Source organism: Archocentrus centrarchus, chromosome 13 (genome assembly GCF_007364275.1).
Source record: "Archocentrus centrarchus isolate MPI-CPG fArcCen1 chromosome 13, fArcCen1, whole genome shotgun sequence".
NCBI classification, from domain to species: Eukaryota; Metazoa; Chordata; class Actinopteri; order Cichliformes; family Cichlidae; genus Archocentrus; species Archocentrus centrarchus.
This window is the reverse complement of record NC_044358.1, coordinates 19,509,166-19,529,325: the sequence shown is the minus strand read 5'-3', so window position 1 is coordinate 19,529,325 and position 20,160 is coordinate 19,509,166. Positions and strand designations below refer to the sequence as shown.

The window sequence follows — 20,160 nt, the reverse complement described above, 5'->3', positions numbered from 1 at the left end:
TGTAAGGCGCCACAAATGAGCAGTCCAGACAAATGAGTCTATTGAAAGCACAGCGAGCATCACTTGTATTAACTGGCTCTTACTATGCAACAATTTATTTTTATTCTCTTCTTTTTCATGTCTGTGAACTTAACAAAATACGACCACTTTATATAATTACTCAACACTCCTAGTTATACAACAAACATCAGAGTAATGCTCAATAAAAGCCCTATGAAGTAGTATCCAAAGAAATTAGCCACAGCTGGTATCTTCTGTTTGCCTGTACCCAAGAAGATGCCTGTGCACACACACTGGGATGGGGGGAAAACCAATTTGATAATATTTGATACGAATCTGTTGTTTTCGGGATCATGTTGCAAATATAGTCGCTCTGCATACAATAATGGCTGGTAGACTCACCACGAGGCCATCAAAAAGTTGAAGGAAACAGTAGGCATTCATCAACTATGAACAGAGCTACAATTTTCCTGAAATGATAATTAAGTCCAAGTCTTATGCATAGATGTTCTACTGTATAAGCTGTATAAGTGTAGAGTTTAGCAGCTGCACAGACTCACTCAGTGGTCTCCTAAACCGAGAGCATTACCCACACGGGCACATGCTGCAGCTTGAATACCGAGAGGGAACTATGGAGTCGCAGTTTTGAAAAAGTTCAATAAATCACCCAAATCTGAAACTTTTTATGAAGGATGACACAATGTAATGTTCAGATTTGCAGTCAGTACACAGTACCATGTAAGTAATGAAAGCCACCATTATCCCAGCATGTTGGGCTGCCAGCTCTTCTTCACCCAGCATTCCTAATTATTACAGACAAAGAAGAAATTATAGCCCTTACAGGCTGCGTTGCCAGCTCTAAAACCAATTATCTTAGAAGTAGGCTTTATTATGTTGCATATTGCACATATTTCATGTTAATGGGAGCTATACATTTCTAATCATACACTGAGATTACCTGCAAAGAATCCCCCAAACTCATAATCCCACCACTCAAAACAAGTCATTAAGGTACTGGGAATGGCCAGCTTCATGTAGGAGCCCCACTCCTGCAGCGATTCTACAGACCAGCCTGCAGGGGGAGAGAGACACTTAATTTATGTGGTGTGAATAACATGGAGGATGAAGAAATTCCTGTGTGCATGCACAGAGAGAGCATGAATTTGAAATCGCTCACCTCCCCATGTTGTAACATGGAGCTTCTTCCACCAGATGTACGCAAACAAAAAAGCACAGATGTAAATCCAAGATAGAGTATTGGCTGCAGCAGAGCCGCTGAAAGACATATGCAGAGCCACGGACATAGTTCAGTATGTGAAATTTATTATTCAGATGTAACATGTTGTGCTTATATATACAGTATAAAATTGTATGAGCAAATCTACCCAACACCAAGATCCAGCCAATTAAGAAAGATGTAGTTTGTCACCAGGTTTGCTATGTTTGCCAGAGCAGCAGTGTACATTTGTGGCAGAATAACTCCCTGAATACACAAACACCAGATGATGCAAGTTGTAGTCTACCTTTCTCTCACAAGTTAGATTACACCGAATATTAGCATACCTGGTTCTGCAGATAAGACACCTGAAGATGATGAAGAATTGCCTAAAAGAAAATTATGGACAAAAAAAAAAAAATGCTCAAATTCAGCTACAGTATCAGGGAAAGTTGTGCATATACAGCGGGGAAAATAAGTATTTGATACACTGCCGATTTTGCAAGTTTTCCCACCTACAAAGAATGGAGAGGTCTGTAATTTTTATTGTAGGTACACTTTAACTGTGAGAGACAGACCCTTAAAAAAATAAATAAAATCCAGAAAATTGTATTGTATGATAATTAAATAATCAATTTGCATTTTATTGCATGAAATAAGTATTTGATCACGTACCAACCAGCAAGAATTCTGGCTCTCACAGACCTGTTAGTTTTTCTTTAAGAAGCCCTCCTATTCTGCACTAATTACCTGTATTAATTGCACCTGTTTGAACTCATTACCTGTATAAAAGACACCAGGGACAAAACTGTAGACCTGTAGGCTGGGATGGGCTACAGGACAATAGGCAAGCAGCCTGGTGAGAAGGCGACAACTGTTGGCACAATTATTAGAAAATGGAAAAATCACAAGATGACTGTCAGTCTTCCTCGGTCTGGGGCTCCATACAAGATCTCACCTCGTGGGGTAATGACGTTTCTGAGAAAGGTAAGAAATCAGCCCAGAACTACACGGGGGGACCTGGTCAATGACCTGAAGAAAGCTGGGACCACAGTCTCAAAGATGACCATTAGTGACACACTATGCCGTCAGGGATTAAAATCCTTCAGGGCACGCAAGGTCCCGCTGCCAGCAAATGTCCAGGCTTATTTGAAGTTCACCAGTGACCATCTGAATGATCCAGAGCAGGCATGGGAGAAGGTCATGTAGTCAGATGAGACCAAACTAGAGCTCACCGTGTTTGGAGGAAGAAGAAGGATGAGTACGACCCCAAGAACACCATCCGAACTGTGAAGCACGGGGGTGGAAACATCATACTTTAGGGGTGCTTTTCTGCAAAGGGGACAGGACGACTGCACCGTATTGAAGGGAGGATGGATGGAGTCATGTATCGTGAGATTTTGGCCAACAAGCTCCTTGGGGGGCTCTGCCGGGTGTCGGGCGGTTCTCGGGCGCTTGGGGCCTCGGGGCCCGCATGCTTGGCTCGTGCTGGGGGTGCCGGCCTGCGGGGGGGTGGGCTGCGCATTGCCTCTGGTTCTCTGGACTCTTGCCCTTTGGCCGTGGGGGCTCCGTCTAGGGTCTTCCTACTTCCTCCTCTGGGGTGTGCACTCGGTTGCCATCAGGATGTGTGGCCTCAGGTCTTCTGAGCTCCTAGTGGGCTGTGGATGGCCTGGGTCCCCTGGGTCCTTTCCTATTTGCCTCTGGATCGCGGGGGGCATGGTTGCAGTTCTTACCCTCATTGAGTACATTCCATGACAGAGGCGCATACACACATTACTGCAAACAGCAAAATTGTGTGTATGTGTATACGCATTTGTATAGACATGTGAATGTGTGTATGTATGTATGTATATCTTTGAGTATTTTTCTTTCCTTTCTCTCCTTTGTCCCCCCCCCCCCCCCCCCCCCCCCCGGTTTTTTTTTGTTTGTTTGTTTTGTTTTTTTTGTTTGCTTTTTTCCCCCTCTTCTCTATCCCTTTCCTTATTGCCTGTCAGGCCTGGCATAAATTACTAAATAAAAAATAAAAATACAAAGATTAACAAGAATAGCCTATCGAAAACTTATAGAGCTGTTCTTGTAAAAGCAAATATATTTGGTACATCATTGCATTCGGTTCATCGTTCCAATTGTGAAAACAGCCAGTCATGACAGGCTTTTAAAAAAAAAAAAAAAAAAAAAAAAAGCTCCTTCCCTCAGTAAGGGCATTGAAGATGGGTCATGGCTGGGTCTTCCAGCACAACAATGACCTGAAACACACAGTCAAGGCAATTATCTTTGGAGGGAGCTGAAACTCAGTGTTCCCCAGCGACAGCCCCGAAACCTGAAAGATCCGGAGAAGATCTGTATGGAGGAGTGGGCCAAAGTCCCTGCTGCAGTGTGTGCAAACTTGGTCAAGAACTACAGGAAATGTCTGACCTCTGTAAATGCAAACAGAGGTTTAGCTACTAAAAATTTAATTCTGTTTTCTATTGATACTTATTTCATGTAATAAAAGGCAAATTAATTATTTAGAAATGATACAGTGTGTTTTTTTTTAAGTCTTTTTTTAGGTAACAGATTCAAGTTGCGTACATTCATTCAAATTTAGGTTGGAATAATGTTTGTATTCTCAGTTTATACCATTTTATTATGTTAATATAGCAGGTTTGGGTAGCTTTACACAAAAATAGCTGGTAGAAACATCCTCCAAAGAGTTACTTTTATTTTCATACATTGAGTACATTTCAGAGCCTGTACTTTTTACTTGAGTAAAAAAGTTGACTCAGTACTTCAACTTTTACCAGAGTATTTTTTAACACAAGCATGTGTACTTCTACTTAAGTACAGAATGTCTGTACTTTTGCCACCTATGCTGGTAACACAGTACAAAGGCCATCTTATGAGTTACTTTTTGCTACGTTCAGGAGTCCATGTGGTGCATTTCAACTGAGCGGGAGATTAATATACAATTATTAAATTTGTTTCCATAATCTCACACTGAGTAACTCTGATTACTACTGAAAACCTGACGTTATTATAAACACAAATATTCAGGTTCAACATTCCAGGCAAAAAAAAAATCTTTTACCTCTCTTTAAGTCTTCTTTGAAAAAATAAATTTGGTGATAGATTAGATTAGAATAGATTAGATAAACTTTATTAATCCCTTTAGGAAGATTCTGTCAGGGAAATTACCAGGGCAGCACGATGATACCATAGTTAGCACTGTTACCTCACAGCAAGAAAATCGTGGTTTCATATCCTCCATCTAGCCATGGTCTTTCTGTGTGAAATTTGGATGTTCTCCCCATGTCTGTGTGGGTTCTCTCTGGGTACTTTGGTTGCCTCCCACAGTCCCATCTGCTTACCCTGAATTGGATAAGCAGAAGAAAGTGGATGGTAGGAAACCAAAAATGCCACTTTTTTCAGGGTTTTTTTTGTTTTGTTTTGTTTTGTTTTTTACAGAAAAACGGTGCATGTGGATGCCAAAATGTGTTTAGAAGTGACATCTACAAAATAAATAAATAAATCTGCCTCTTTGGTTTGTGTTTTTACCCACACAGACACACAAATGCTAGTGCTACAACATCATGTTAATGTGGCCACCAGGACTGGATATTCAAGTGTGTGTGTGGGGGGGGTTTGCCCATCCAGTCTACATGTGTTTGTGGACCCCCATTGGATACCCCCCATAGGATACCCTCGGGGTATCCTATGGGGGGTGGCCCGTTGTTGCGGTTCATTCAGTCCCTGCACATCCGCAGTGAGAAGTTAGGTCCATATTGTCAGCAATAATTTGGGCTTGTTTCTTGTTCTTCAGGGCTGCCCATTGTCACCGATTCTGTTAATAATTTCTATGGACAGAATTCATAGGCATAGCCAAGTGGCGGAAGGATTCCACCTTGGTGGCCTCAGAATCTCATCTTTACTTATTGCAGATGAGGCAGTCCTGTTGGTTTCATCAGGTGGTGGCCTCCATTAGCACCTCTAAGTCTGAGGCCATGGTCGTCAACTGGAAAAAGGTGGAGTGCCCACTTTGGCTCAGAGATGAGTTGCTGCCCCAGGTGGAGGAGTTTAAGTATCTCTGGTTGTTCACGAGTGACAGGAGATTGACAGACAGACTGGGGCTGTGTCTGCAGGGATGCGGATGCTGCATCGGTCTGTTGTGGTAAAGAGGGAACTGAGTGTGAAAGTTATGCTGTCGATTTACCGGTCAATCTACGTCCCTACCTCATCTATGATCATGAGCTTTTGCTAGTGACCGAAAGAATGAGATTGCGAATGCAAGTGGCAGAAATGAGCTTCCTCGGAAGGGTGGCTGGCCTCTCCCTTAAATATAGGGTGAGGAGTGCAGGCTTTCAGGAGGAGCTCAAAGTAGAGTTGCTGCTCCTCCACATTGAAAGGAGTCACTTGAGGTGATTTGGGTATCTAATTAGGATTCCTCCTGGTTGCCCCTTGGGTGAGGTTTTCCAGCCATGTCCTACCGGAAGGAGGCCATGGGGCAGACCCAGGACACGCTGGAGAGATTATATCTCTTGGCTGGCCTGGGAATGCCTTGGGGTCCCCCCTGATGAGCTGGACGAGGTGGCTGGGGAGAGGGAGGTCTCGGCTTCCCTATATAGGCCACTGCTCCTGCAACCTGGCCCTGGATAAGCAGAAGAAAATGGATGTATTTTTCTTATATATATCTCAGAGTTGACATTGACGTGACATTTTCTTAAGCCTTGTGTATAAAAATCTAGAAGTCACATTTTGAATGAAAAGTTAGTTACTCTGACTCTTTGCTAAGTGAGCCTATACATCCTGACCAATTGATTTTAAGTTTTAAAATTAATCACCAAACTTTATGTGCTTATCTTGGCTAAACAATATCTGAGTTCCAGTATCTGATTTTAATCTGTGTTTTGCCTGAAAAACTGTACACAGTGACAGTGCCTCTGTTTTTATATTGATGAAAAAAAAAATCAAGAAGCCAAATCTTTGTTTGACAGTTTATTTCAGTGTTCATACAAACTTGAAAAAGTCACACCGCTGAGGAGACACTGTTTATGCATTTGGTTCTCCTTTAATTATTCACTTACATTTTGTCTTTCACAACACTGCAAGTGAAACGTGTTTGGTGTTAACGAGCTACTGAGCTGACAAAACATTAACGAGAGAGCTTAAAAGATGTCTGTGTTTACTTCACTGGCTTCGAATTCAATGCAAAAATGGTAGAATTGTAAAAACCAGCATGAACATTTTCAGAAGCTTGTGTCCACTGAGGAGCATAATACCCCAAAATATATATATAAAGATGAAAGGCTCCTAACCCTCTTTTTTCAGAGCAGTCAGACCATTAAGTTCAGTTAAATATTGATAACTTTGGTTAATGATGGCAGTGAAAGATGTGAGCTCTGCCATGAAAGGACACAGTCTTTCACATCTGATGCCACTGAGAGCAGTGATATATGGCGTCAGCATCTGACCCTCTCTTCCTGGGGGCGTTCTACATAATTGCTTTCTGAAATGCAATCTAGAGTTTTGCCCACCAAAAGTAATACGGAGCAGTGGGTTTCCAAATTCTTGTTACCCAGAACTGATTTCAGATGATGGTTTGCAGGCTAATGGAACAGGATTTTTGCATGCATCCAAGTGCCCCAGCTTCACGTCAGTGCTGTGTCCTCTGGAAGGATTCACAGGTAAATGTTAAGCAGCTAGGCAAAAAAATGAAGAAAAAAAAAATACTCTGAAAATGACCAGGTACAAGGACTGAAATTAGTACGAAAGCAGCTAATGTCCAAAAATAAATAAATTGAAAACCCTTAAGAAAGCCAGGAGAACTATTACTTGATACCACTTAAAAAAAAAAAAAAAAAAAAAAAGAGGTCTGGCTCCATAAAAGCAAAATATAAAGAAATGAGGGGTGGCTGCCTGATCTGGACCTGAGTGGTGTTTTGTTATTGGACTTCTGTTCAAACCCCGGCTTGTCCATAACAAACACCATGTTCAAATATAAGGATTTCCATGCGTGCACGTGGCACCAGGACGCCCTAGGTTGCAGGTCATCAGTTCTGCAGCAGTATGTCCTGGGCACTCAGACTTTGCTGGCGACAAAGTGGTATCTAGCTTCAAAAACACTACGTCAGATTTGAATAAACATTTGGAGTCGCAGCACAGCACAGTCAAACTTACAGAGCGAGTCCCAGCAGGTGGTGCGAAGCAGAAAGGTGCAGCTAATGCAGGAGACCCCCAACAGGACCAGACCTATGATCTTCCTGAAAGAACAAGGTTTCATTAAAATTTTGCAGATCTTTGCCAATCTTTGAATGCAACAACAGTATTTAGGAGCATTACTATTATTGGAATGTGAATGCAGCTGAACTCACTCATCTGAGGTGAAGATGAAGCCAATCACTGTTTTGATGGAGCCAAGGACAAGTCCTTCAACAACTACAATGCTACCTGGAAAACAAGAGCTTTGAAATCTGAATAACGATGGTTGAGTGCTGGGAAGCTAATCTAAACCATGATCCATTTCTAACTGGCCTGCAAGAGTGAGGGACATCTTGCTGGTTAGGAGTGCCCTGTCAGTGTCTCCTGCACCAAGAGCATTGCACACGCTGCAGCCTGAATACCAAGAGGGAACTATGGATTTATCATTATGAAAAAAGGAAAAGGTTTGATCTTAGGGGCCTCAAAAGCATTTAAAGAAAGGTTTTAAAGGCAGAATTAAATTCTCTGATTTGCAGTGACTATAATAAAATGTCTTTATTGTCATTTTACAGAATATACAATGAGATTGGAGGGCCATTCCTGTTCAGTGCCATGCAGTAGAAAGTCAGACTTTCTAAAATATAAAATAGAACTTCTAAAAATATACAGAAAATAAAACAGAATGTATAAAGATATATACATTGTAAAAAAAAAAAAAATAGTATGTTGGGCTGCCAGCTCATCTTCACTCAGCATTCCTGATCATTACAGACAAAGATGAAAGAACAGGCATGACTCAATTTTTTAGCTGATCTCAGATCAGCTAAAAGAGAAAAAAGAAAAGAGGATTACCTGCAAAGAATCCCCCAAACTCATAAACCCACCACTCAAAGCACTTCATTAATACACTGGGAATGGCCAGCTTCATGTAGGAGCCCCAGTCCTGCAGTGATTCTACAAACCAGCCTGCAGGGGGCGAGAAACACTCATTTATATGAAACTTGTAGAACAAGCACCATGGTCCATGTGATCAAAAACTCCTCAGCATTCTAAGTATACCTCCCCATGTTGTTACATGAAGCTTCTTCCACCAAATGTAAGCAAACAGAAAAGCACAGATGTAAATCTGAGACAGACAGAGGTGGCAAAAGTACTGACATTCTGTACTTAAGTAGAAGTACAAGTACTTATGTTAAAAAATACTTTAGTAAAAGTCAAAGTACTGGTTCAACTTCTCTACTTAAGTAAAAGTAAAAAAGTACAGGCTCTGAAATGTACTCAAAGTAAGAAAGTAAAAGTAGTTCTTTGGAGGATGTTTCTACAAGCTATTTTTGTGTAAAACTAACCGAACCTCATTATATATTATTGTAATAATATAAAATAATATTACATGAGAATACAAACGTTACTCCAATCTAAATTTTAATCCTAATGAATGCACTCAGCTTGAATCTGTTATAGGACACAAACTGTGAAAGGGAATTTAAACACAGCTCTATTCTCTGGGTCCTCCATAGTAGAGGGTGACTGTGCCTCCACCTAAACACCAACATGAGGATACTCAGGGGTTACAGTGGGATTCAGAAGGTGGAGGAACCCTAAGATCAGCTGTAGTGGCTCTGCATGGGGAGAAGAATCACAAATTTCTATTGTGAGCTCCAGTAAATGATGTTGGTGTGCAGGCTGTGATCAGCTGACCTGCTGCTGCTCTGAGGTTTACTGCTCTGTGTGGATGAACTGAACTCACAAAGATGTAACCCAGTATTTCACAGCTCTCTGAGCTGATCTCCATCCCCTACACTGACAGCATACAGGCTGTAGAAATGTTGGATTTAGTGAATGAATCTCAGCATCAGCAGCTTTGATTCAAACTCATCTCTGCTGCACTGATGTAACCTGTAACTCTGACCATCAACACAAACACTGTGCTCCAGTCCAACACAGAGCTTTACTGTAAATACAGTACAACAAGCTAACCTAAACTGCAGTATTTTCATAGAATCTTTGAATTACACAACGTCAGCATACTTCAGTTTATTTTCCAGTCCTTTCCTTTAATTCTAACCTCTCTTCTTCCTCTCCTGTCCTCTTTCTCCATCTCTGAGTGAACTTCTCTCTCTTTGCTCTCCCTGAAATACAGCAGCTCTTCTTTTAGCTAGTAGACACACTGTGTGACAAACTGCACACACTTTGTGTGTTTGCTGATATTTGTTGAGCATTTAGAAACGTTGCATTTACCTGCCACACGTTACTTCCTTCATGCTCGCTCCTCTTCAGTAGCGCTAGCTAAGCTGTTTATGTGCCGCAGCGCAACTTACGGACTCGGTCCGGCCCGCTGTAACCCCTGATTATAGCGCTATAAATGAGACGTTAATTATATGGGTTTGCGTATTTAATCCCTTTGTACGAGATAAGCCCCGATGATGGAGGATACGCCAGTACGATTGTCTCTAATGTGTTATTATTCCTCCGTTTAGGCTCAGATCGTTTGATGTTTGACGGCGCACTGACCGGAAATGCAAACTTCTCTCTGACGTGTTAAAAAGTAACGAGTCTGTTTGAAAATGTAAGAAGTAGAAAGTACAGATACTTGTGTAAAAATGTAGGGAGTAAAAGTAAAAAGTAGTCAGAAAAATAAATACTTAAGTAAAGTACAGATACCTGAAAAATCTACTTAAGTACAGTAACGAAGTATTTGTACTTCGTTACTTCCCACCTCTGGAGACAGAGTATTTGCTGCTGCAGATCCACTGCAAGACATTTAGGTTGATATCAGTGTGTGAAGTCTGTTTATTCAGATTTGATGGTGTGTATGTGAGTTGACCTACCCAACACCCAGATCCAGCCAGTGGAGAAAAGTATAGTTTGTCACCACATTTGCTATGTTTGCCAGAGCAGCAGTGTACATTTGTGGCAGTATAATTCCCTGAGAACACAAACAGGAGTCAGTGAGACTGCCACTTATCTAAAGCTTTCCCATCAAAATTTGTTTCAGTAACATTTACGACATTTATAAAAACCAGTATGGGATCAGCATAGAGAAACTGACCTGGTTCTGCAGGTAAGACACCTGAAGATGATGCAGAAACATTGCCTAGAGAACAAGATCACTTGAATAAGGTGATAATTAATTCCATAATGCAGAAACGGTCAAATATTTGTTAAAACCTGTATTGTATTAACTTAGAGAAAAATAGCAACTCACTGTTACAGCAGGAATATGATATACAATAATATATTGCTGGGCTATTCTTAAGTTCACGTAAAAAAGCAGTGATCAGTTTAATTTATTTTCAGAGTGGCTTAGGAGTATTTTCTTAGTATTTGGAAATTCAAAAATGTCACATTTATGAAAAAAAATTGTAATAAATGTTTTAAATAAAAAAGGAATGAATGAAGAGTTAACGGGAATTGGCACTTTTTAAGACAAAGTTACAAAGTGCTAAACAGCAAATTAAAAAAAATAATAATAACTTCAGTAGAATTAAAAGCAATTTCAACTTCAGTGGAAATAAGAGAAAAAAAAACACTCCTCCAATCCTATACAAAAGTCAAAAATAAAAATAAGATTTAGGAAGAAATTTAAAACAGGTTACAGAGTTAGCCAGTCTGAGATCTTCAAGCAGGGAATTCCTCACTCACGGGGCCTGCAAATGCTCAATCACCTTTAGTGACCAGATGAGTTGGGACTACTAACAAGGCCATGTCAGAAGATCTCATGCAGCAGCCAGGCTCAAATGGAGTCAGCAGCTTGCAGATGTACGGTTTTAAAACCGGCAATAAAATCTTAATATTGATTTTAAAACTTACAGGTTGCCAGTGAAGGGCTGCAAGGGCTGGTGTAAATTTAACTGAATTAATTGGAGCTTATGTGTGTAATGATGACTAGATAGTAAAGTGCATTACAGTAGTCTGGAGTCTGGAGGAAATAAAAGTATGGATGGCTTCAGTCGGAATGAAACAGGAATATCTGTCAAAGCTAAATGAAACAGGACTGCATAACTTTAGAAGCCTGTGTATCAAAAGAGAGCTTGGAGTCAAAGATTACCTCTAGGTTGTGAGCCTCTTTGCAGACATTTGACACTGTACGAGGCTCTGGCTAGAGGAAAGATCAATAGTGCTGCCAGTGCTGGGGAAGGGTGTAATTATAAATATTTTAGTTTTAGTCACTTATCTTCAGAAATTTTGGGGGCATCCAGTTCCTAATGTAAGATATGCAAGACCATGTATGTGAGACATCAGTAGTGCCAGGTTTTAACAGGACATAGAATTGTGTTTTTTTTTTTGAGGGATGTCATGAAGATGGTAAATAAAAGGGGACCCAAGAGAGACCCCTGGGAAACACCAACAAGAGAAAGAGTATGAGAAGCTGAGGCTTTGCCAATAGTTATTTAAAATTACTGGTTCCATAGAGACGAATTAACCCAGTCCAGAACCAATTCACTGATAGCAACACTGTTTTGCTAATGACTGATGAAAATATTGTGATCCACGGTATCCAAGGCTGAGATGAGGTCAAGGAGAATTAAAATAGAGAACAGCCCAGAGTCAGCAAGGAGCAAATCAACTGAGACTTTAACCAGAGCACTCTGAGTCCAGCTAACCCCACTTATAAGACATATTTGATTTATATAGTTTATAATGCACTGTGTGCTGAAACCATTTTTGAAGATTCTCTAAATAATATAAAAAGTCAAGCAGAATGAATGCAATAAAATTGAGGCATTATACAATTAGTTGAGGTCATTGTGTCATTCACCAATTGAGAACTACTAGTCCTAGTTGTTGCAACATTGTTACCGTGTACTTACCTTGCCACCTCGGGATTCTGACCCACACATAACAGGATGGCCTGGGCATTAATGAGGAGGCCCCAGCAAGGCAGACAGAACAACAACAGGATGATGATGCCCCGCTGAAGGATCACGCCCACCCGGAGTAGATTTTTAGCACCGAAAGTCTGTCAGGATAATCAGCATTTTAAAGATGGCAGCAAGAAACTGGAGCCACTGAAAAATTCCACTGTATTCTATCATCATGGTGAATGGGTTTCACAGACCTGAGACACCAGAGTATCACACGCTAGTCCCAAACCATATCCTGTTGCTGCAGTGCTAACATTAATAGTCTGAAATGAATGTAGACTATTATAAGCAAAATTTCTATGACTCATAAGAGCAAGTGTTAAGTACTGAGCATAGATTAAATCATAAGTGCTGTTCCCCAGTGATCATGAGAGAATTATCTTGGTGACTTAAGTAAATTACTTCTTCATTTGTCTGTTTCTCAAGTTACCCTCCAAACATCTGTGGAGCATACAGATGACCACTTACAGCAGAAGCTAATCCATAGCCAGCCATCACGTCATTTCCCAAAGGGCCACAGAACATTTTATTATTGTGATTAAATGTGAGTGATTAAACGTGTGTAAAACACAAGTAACTACCTCTGGTTATGTCAGCTGAGGGATTTTTACAAAAATATTAACATCAGGATTTTAGAACTGCAAAGATCAAACATTTACACAATGGTAGACCAAAAGAAAAAAAAACAGGCCATTGTTGGAGACAATCTGATAATAAAATCTCTTTCAGCATTTCACAAACTTTGGAAATACTAAACAATCCAACATCCTAGGAACATGAAATATCTTATCAAATACCTTTCTAAGCTATTACTCACAGCAAACTGAGTGGTTGAGGTGGTTTGGATAGTTGACCAGGATGCTTCCTGAACCTCTCCTAGGTGAGGTGTTTTGGGTATGTCCTACCAGGAGACCCAAGACATGCTAAAGAAATTATGTGCCCATGTAGATTTGGAAATGCCTTGGTGTTTCTATCCAAGAGCTGGAGGAGCTGGAGGCCACTCTAAAACCTCTAACTACCCCATATATTTGAAAGTGAAGCCTCTTAGGGGTCTTTGTACATACTCATAGAACAGGGATTACATTCAGTAGCTACCTTTTTTTTTTTTTTTAACAGAAACATTTCTATACAGCAGTTCTTCCCACACAATTTTTTATCATCTGAGCAGTCCATACAAAAAGCTTTTTCTTAAAAGTGCGAGTGGCCAAAAACTGAACAATTTCTCTCCAGGCAAATTTCCATGTCAGCGTGACCACCTTGACATAAACTGCCTGGCTCCACGACTGCTGAATACAAAACACCCAAAAGAGTTCAACCAAGAATGCTTTAATGTTATTATTTATTAAAATAGAATGTCTGTTGTCATTTCTACCAGCACCATTATTTCAACCAGATGGGATTAAAACTTAGCAAATGCTGAAATTTATTGTTAAAACAAGAAATCTGATGAAACAGTTACACATTTATCATTATCTGCAATGAAATTAGTCATTCGCTCAATATCCACAACAATCATTCCATAAGAGCTCAGATCTCTGTGTTTTTATGCCATCTCTTCTAATGTGACCAGCACACTGGAGAATATTTGATCAGGAGTATCTGTAGAATTGATCCAGTCCAGTGTAAAGTTTGCAGGCAGGGTCTCTGGCAATGGCACAAGGAAGTGCACACCTGCTCCTATAGCAAGGAGTCCAACTGCTGCAAACATAGTGAGACCTCGCCTGAGGATCAGCTGAGTGGTGGAAAGACGGCTAATTTTCAGGTCCTGGTCCACACGTGCACCTTGTGACTCTTGGCATTTGGTACTCACTGGCATGTAGCCATCTCCAGACTTGAAGGAACAAGTATCATATTTGCCATTACTTTATTAAGTTGAGTTAAATAAAGATAAATGCAATAACATGTAACAAGAAGTATATATTAAGATGAGATTTGTAATTTTGATCTCTTACCTTCCCATTACTTGATGTTTGGCCAGCGTCTGAAACAGCATCTGTGTCTGATTCTGTCATGTGAGTCTTTTTCTGAGCTCGTTTTATGGCCTGAAAAAAATAAATAAATAGAAAGATGCAAAACCCCCCAAATTTTCCCATATGGATTTGTCTCACTCTCAGATGCCTCAAAAAAATCAAACAGTCTCTTTCTGTATGTGAACAGCTGTGGCCCTGCATGACCCCATTGTTACATTAGCCAGTAATATACCTCATCTGTCATTCTCTTCCAGTTCAGCTTGAAGATGACAATGACATAAAAGATGGACTGTAAGGCGACACAAATGAGCAGTCCAAGCCAAAAACCTGCAGAGAGAAAGACAAATGAGTCTATTGAAGCACAGTGAGCATCACTTGTATTAACTGGCTTTTACTATGCAACAATTTATTCTTCTTGGATGTCTGTGAACTTAACAAAATACAGGTACTTTATATAATTACCCAGCACTCCTAGTTTTACAACAAACATCAGAGTAATGCTCATTGAAAGCCCTATGAAGTAGTATCCAAAGAAATTAGCCACAGCTGGTATCTTCTGTTTGCCTGTACCCAAGAAGATGCCTGTGCACACACACTGGGATGGGGGGAGAACCAATTTCACGAATCTGTTGCTTTTGGAATCATGCTGCAAATATAGTCGCTCTGCATACAATAATGGCTGGTAGACTCACCACGAGGCCATCAAAAAGTTGAAGGAAACAGTAGGCATTCATCAACTGTGAGACCAGAGCTACAATTTTCCTGAACAGGATAAGCAGAAGAGAATGGATAGATGGATGGATGGATGGATTATTAAGCCCAAGTCTTATGCATAGATCTTCTACTGTATAAGCTGTATAAGTGTAGAGTTTAGCAGCTGCACAGACTCACTCATCAGACGTGAAGATGAACCCAATCACTGTTTTAGTGCTGCCAAGGATGAGGCCTTCAACAACTGCAAAACTAACTGCAAAGCAGATAATCTGTCATACTGAAAAACTTTAAATGCTTATAAATATGAAACCACAGAAGAAAATATTTACAACTGACCTGCAAGAGCCAGTGACATCTTGGCAGATAGAATCGCCCTGGCAGTGTCTCCTGAACCGAGAGCATTACCCACACGGGCACATGCTGCAGCTTGAATACCGTGAGGGAACTATGGAGTCGCAGTTTTGAAAAAGTTCAATAAATCACCCAAATCTGAAAATATTTATGAAAGATGACACAATGTAATGTTCAGATTTGCAGTCAGTACACAGTACCATGTAAGTAATGAAAGCCACCATTATCCCAGCATGTTGGGCTGCCAGCTCTTCTTCACCCAGCATTCCTAATTATTACAGACAAAGAAGAAATTATAGCCCTTACAGGCTGCGTTGCCAGCTCTAAAACCAATTATCTTAGAAGTAGGCTTTATTATGTTGCATATTGCACATATTTCATGTTAATGGGAGCTATACATTTCTAATCATACATTGAGATTACCTGCAAAGAATCCTCCAAACTCATAAACCCACCACTCAAAACAAGTCATTAAGGTACTGGGAATGGCCAGCTTCATGTAGGAGCCCCACTCCTGCAGCGATTCTACAGACCAGCCTGCAGGGGGAGAGAGACACTTAATTTATGTGGTGTGAATAACATGGAGGATGAAGAAATTCCTGTGTGCATGCACAGAGAGAGCATGAATTTGAAATCGCTCACCTCCCCATGTTGTAACATGGAGCTTCTTCCACCAGATGTACGCAAACAAAAAAGCACAGATGTAAATCCAAGATAGAGTATTGGCTGCAGCAGAGCCGCTGAAAGACATATGCAGAGCCACGGACATAGTTCAGTATGTGAAATTTATTATTCAGATGTAACATGTTGTGCTTATATATAATTGTATTTGTGAGCATATCTACCCAACACCAAGATCCAGCCAATTAAGAAAGATGTAGTTTGTCACCAGGTTTGCTATGTTTGCCAGAGCAGCAGTGTACAGTTGTGGCAGTATTATTCCCTGAATACACAAACACAAGATGATGCAAGTTGTAGCCTACCTTTCTCTCACAAGTTGGATTACACCGAATATTAGCATACCTGGTTCTGCAGATAAGACACCTGAAGATGATGAAGAAACATTGCCTAAAAGACAATTATGGACAAAAAAAAAATAAAGCTGGAATTCAGCTATCAGGGAAAGTTGTGCATATATGTCACTACTGAATTTGCACAAAAAGCTGAGACAAAGAAAATCACATCTCACTGGCACTGCAGGAAGGAAGGCTGTAATATACAGCTGTGCTATTCTGGAAAAAAGCAGATGTATTCAGATCCAGTCAAAGTTGGAGAAATGGCTGTTTCAGTGTTCAGATATCTCTGCTACCACTCAAAAACAAATTAACAGTATGAAATGTTCAGTTATTGTACAGTATATGTACAGTATACCAATGTTAGTGGATGATATTTGTTAGAGCTGAGAGGAAAGGAGCTCATGTTCTGACTGATAATAAGGCTCACTTGTATGTACAAGTTCTGTGTGCTTAGTTACCTTGCCACCTCAGGGTCCTGGCCCAAGCATAAGAGGATGGCCTGGGCATTAATGAGGAGACCCCAGCAGGGGAGACAGAACAATAGCAGGATAATGATGCCTCGCTGAAGGATCACTCCCACACGCAGCAGGTTCTTACCACCAAAAGTCTTCACAGCAGCACACAGACAATGTCAATGATTTTATGAAAATGAGTAAAGAATATTTAGGATGTGTACCGAGGGAAATTGGGAAATTAAATTGTGAATTTTCCAAACCTGAGACACCAAAGTATCACATGCCAGTGCCAGTCCACATCCTGTCGCTGCAGTGGTCACATTAATGGTCTAAAGTGAGTATGAAACAGACATGAACGAACACTTGAAGAGAACTCAAATGTTCACCAGGATAAATATGCAATATATTAATTAAATCAGCAGGTTTATGAGAGAATTATTGCTGGTGAGTTCATAATTGTAAATATCTATTTTCCATCCATTAAGTGCCTTGAAACTATGTCTCAATTTGTGATTTCTTTACATCGGTGGTTCAGACAACCGCTTACAGCAGAAGCTAATCCATAGCCAGCCATCACATTATTTCCAAGACGACCACAGAACATGGTAACCACAAACGGAAGCAGGTAATTGAGGATTCGAGAGAGCAGCTAGAAAGATAAACATGAACAGCAAAGTCAATTTTTGCAGTTGTTTCACTGTATGGGTATACAGAGATGCTCATCTATTCTTCTATTGCTAAAAACAGTTATTAGAAATGGGAATGTTGATCAACATAACCTCTTACAGAAGAGTGTAAGTAAACAATGTCAATCCTTACCAGGGGTCCTGTCATCCTCAGGATGTGATACAGCTCCTCTCTGTGGGTCAGAGGGACTTTGTTACGAACCCACCTGCAGCAGAAAAGCTTGTTACTGGAAATCTCCATGTCTGCTGGACCAGATGGTTTTTCCACTGAAGCATCGACCCTGTCCATCAGGTACTTCTGCCTGTAATGCTCCCTTTGCACAGGATCCACCACTGATCTCCAAAGTGTTTCAGTGTCTTAAAAAGTTACCAATTAATCCCTCTAGGTTATTTTGTAATTTTTTTTTTATTTTCACAGTATTATTACCAAGGTCTGGCAGTGCCTGCCAGCACATGCAAGATCTTTCATAAATAAGTATCACTGGTTATGCAATCTTGTTGATTTTATGTCCTTTCCAATGCTGGAGTGGTGACATTCTGCAGGACAAAAGCTATCTTCAGGATTCCTCTGCAGGTCATGTGGTTTGGTTTCTTACTGGAGAGCATTATGGTTATGCAGTCAGTGCTCTAGAAACATATAAACTGTGATTGCATTTGTTCTTCTTTTATAGAGCTCAAAAGGATGTTTTTAGCACTAACTGATTATATTTTTTGTTAGCTTTCAAAGAGATGAGGATTTGGGGAGTCTTCATGGTGCATTTCAACTGGAGGGAGCAGGAGATTAAAATTTATTTAAAAATTTCCAGAAATTCACACGAGTCACTCTAACTTATCATAAACACTTGCAGGACACAGTTCTCGTTTGTTTCATAAATGCTATTTGACACTGTGGGCAAAAGGAAAGACAAAAAAAAATCTAAATATCATTATGTAATACAGCTGTGTTATGTAGTACTCCTAACACAGTACAAAGGCCATGTTATGAGTTACTATTTGTTACATTCAGGAGTCCACGTAATGCATTTCAGCTGGAGGGAGTGGGAGATTAATATACAATTATTAAACTTGTTTCCATAATCTCACACTGAGTCACTCTGATTACTACTGTCATTGAAAACCTGACATTATTATTACACGAGTAAACACATTCAGGTTCAACAATCTGGGCAAAATTCTTCTCTAAAAAGTAAATTTGGTGATATGTATGTGTATGTAACCAGGGCAGCACAGTGCCACCATGGTCAGCACTGTTACCTCACAGCAAGAGGTTGAAATCCACCATCTGTATGGTGTTTGCATGTTATCCCCATGTCTGCGTGGGTTCTCTCCGGGTACTCCAGCTTCGTCCCACAGTCCAAATGGTGATTTTAAATTGCCCATAGGTGTGAATGTGAGTGCAAATGGTTGTGCTCTCCCTGTGACAGGCTGACGAGCCGTCCATGATGTACCCTGCCTCTCACCCTGCGACAGCTGGGATAGGCTTCAGCCCCCCCACTACCCTGAATTGGATAAGCAGAAGAAAGTGGATAGGTAGGAAACCAAAAATGTCACTTTTTTCAGGTTTTTTTTTTTTTTTTTTTTTTTTTTTGGTAACACTTTCTTTTACATAAATAAGACTGGAAAAATAGTTCATATTTATTGTAAGTCTTGCGTGTGAGAAGTTTGCCTTCAGGGGTTTCTGTCCAAAAAAAGAGAAAAGCTTGCAAACCCACAGTTAACATTTGCAAATGGTATATTTTACCTAACAGTTCTTTTGATGTGTAAACAAAAATGCAACTGAAATAATGACAGTAATGTTAAAAAATGTGTACTTTTTTTTTTTTAAAGAGTAAAAAAGTCTGAAGGTCTAAAGTCTAAAAATAATAAGTCAGCACTGACTTCTGGTTTTATCCATGCTACAACCACAGGTGAACTCGATACAGTCATCCAACACAAACTGCTCGTTACACTGACGTTGTTGCTCTTTAAGTTTCCTGGCCTGACTTCTGAAAGTCTTTCTGCCAAATATGCTTTATTTCTACCACTGCCATCTTTTTTGTAAAGCTACAAAATCACAAGAACATGATTGGTGGCAGAACAACATCAATTATAGTATTGTATAAACAATAATATGGGGATATCACATGTAGCGTAAAAGGATGTAGAGCACAATGAGACTGCATTATGCGTGGCAATACATCCATTCATGCACTTTCTTACATTATCTGATTCAGGGTCAACAGTGCTGTTAAAATATAATTGCCCAGTCACAAGTCTTGTCATACTAATCTATAACAAAAATACTATATGAAGGAGCAGGGACAAGAAAGAAGGAGAGGTGAAATGGCTTATTAACCTTTTTTTATATACCAGATTCACTTTGAATGACTGAACAACCTTAATCAATTGTTGAGTGACAAAATGATTATTTGTCCTTTGTCCACTTTATGGATCTCACAGTCCAACAAAGGTGAGAGAATTCCAGCTGTAAATGTGCAGCTGGTATCAGACAAGGATGAGCAGAACATTCCTGCTCATTCCTCCAAGATGCAATGAGCTCCCTTTAGTGTGACAACCTAAAGCCCTCCAGGCTTTACGTCGGCTAAATCAATCAGGCTGCTGGAATGAGTGCCATGGATACCATGTGTCACAGTAGCAGTGATTTGTATCTGTCACTTATTATTTTCCCAAACACTGCTCTAGCTTTTGTGGTTGCAGAGTCCAGCGGATGGCA

The 20,160-nt window shown here is 40.2% G+C and overlaps 1 protein-coding gene and 1 pseudogene across 1 annotated transcript; both read right to left on the bottom strand.

The window, feature by feature from the left end:
* Positions 1-560: 560 nt before the first annotated feature.
* Positions 561-13,636, bottom strand: LOC115790412 (multidrug and toxin extrusion protein 1-like; annotated as a pseudogene).
* A 162-nt stretch (positions 13,637-13,798) lies between these two features.
* On the bottom strand, positions 13,799-17,703 carry LOC115790885 (multidrug and toxin extrusion protein 1-like). The gene is made up of 17 exons (XM_030744888.1): positions 17,581-17,703; positions 17,309-17,410; positions 17,022-17,090; positions 16,765-16,913; positions 16,480-16,522; positions 16,314-16,358; positions 16,136-16,233; positions 15,933-16,030; positions 15,714-15,827; positions 15,491-15,558; positions 15,272-15,384; positions 15,117-15,188; positions 14,918-14,987; positions 14,688-14,820; positions 14,458-14,552; positions 14,208-14,297; positions 13,799-14,086 (listed from the first exon to the last, which is right to left on the bottom strand). Exons 1-17 carry the CDS (start codon positions 17,686-17,688, stop codon positions 13,799-13,801), a joined length of 1,755 nt encoding a protein of 584 aa, XP_030600748.1. The 5' UTR covers positions 17,689-17,703.
* Positions 17,704-20,160: the final 2,457 nt, after the last annotated feature.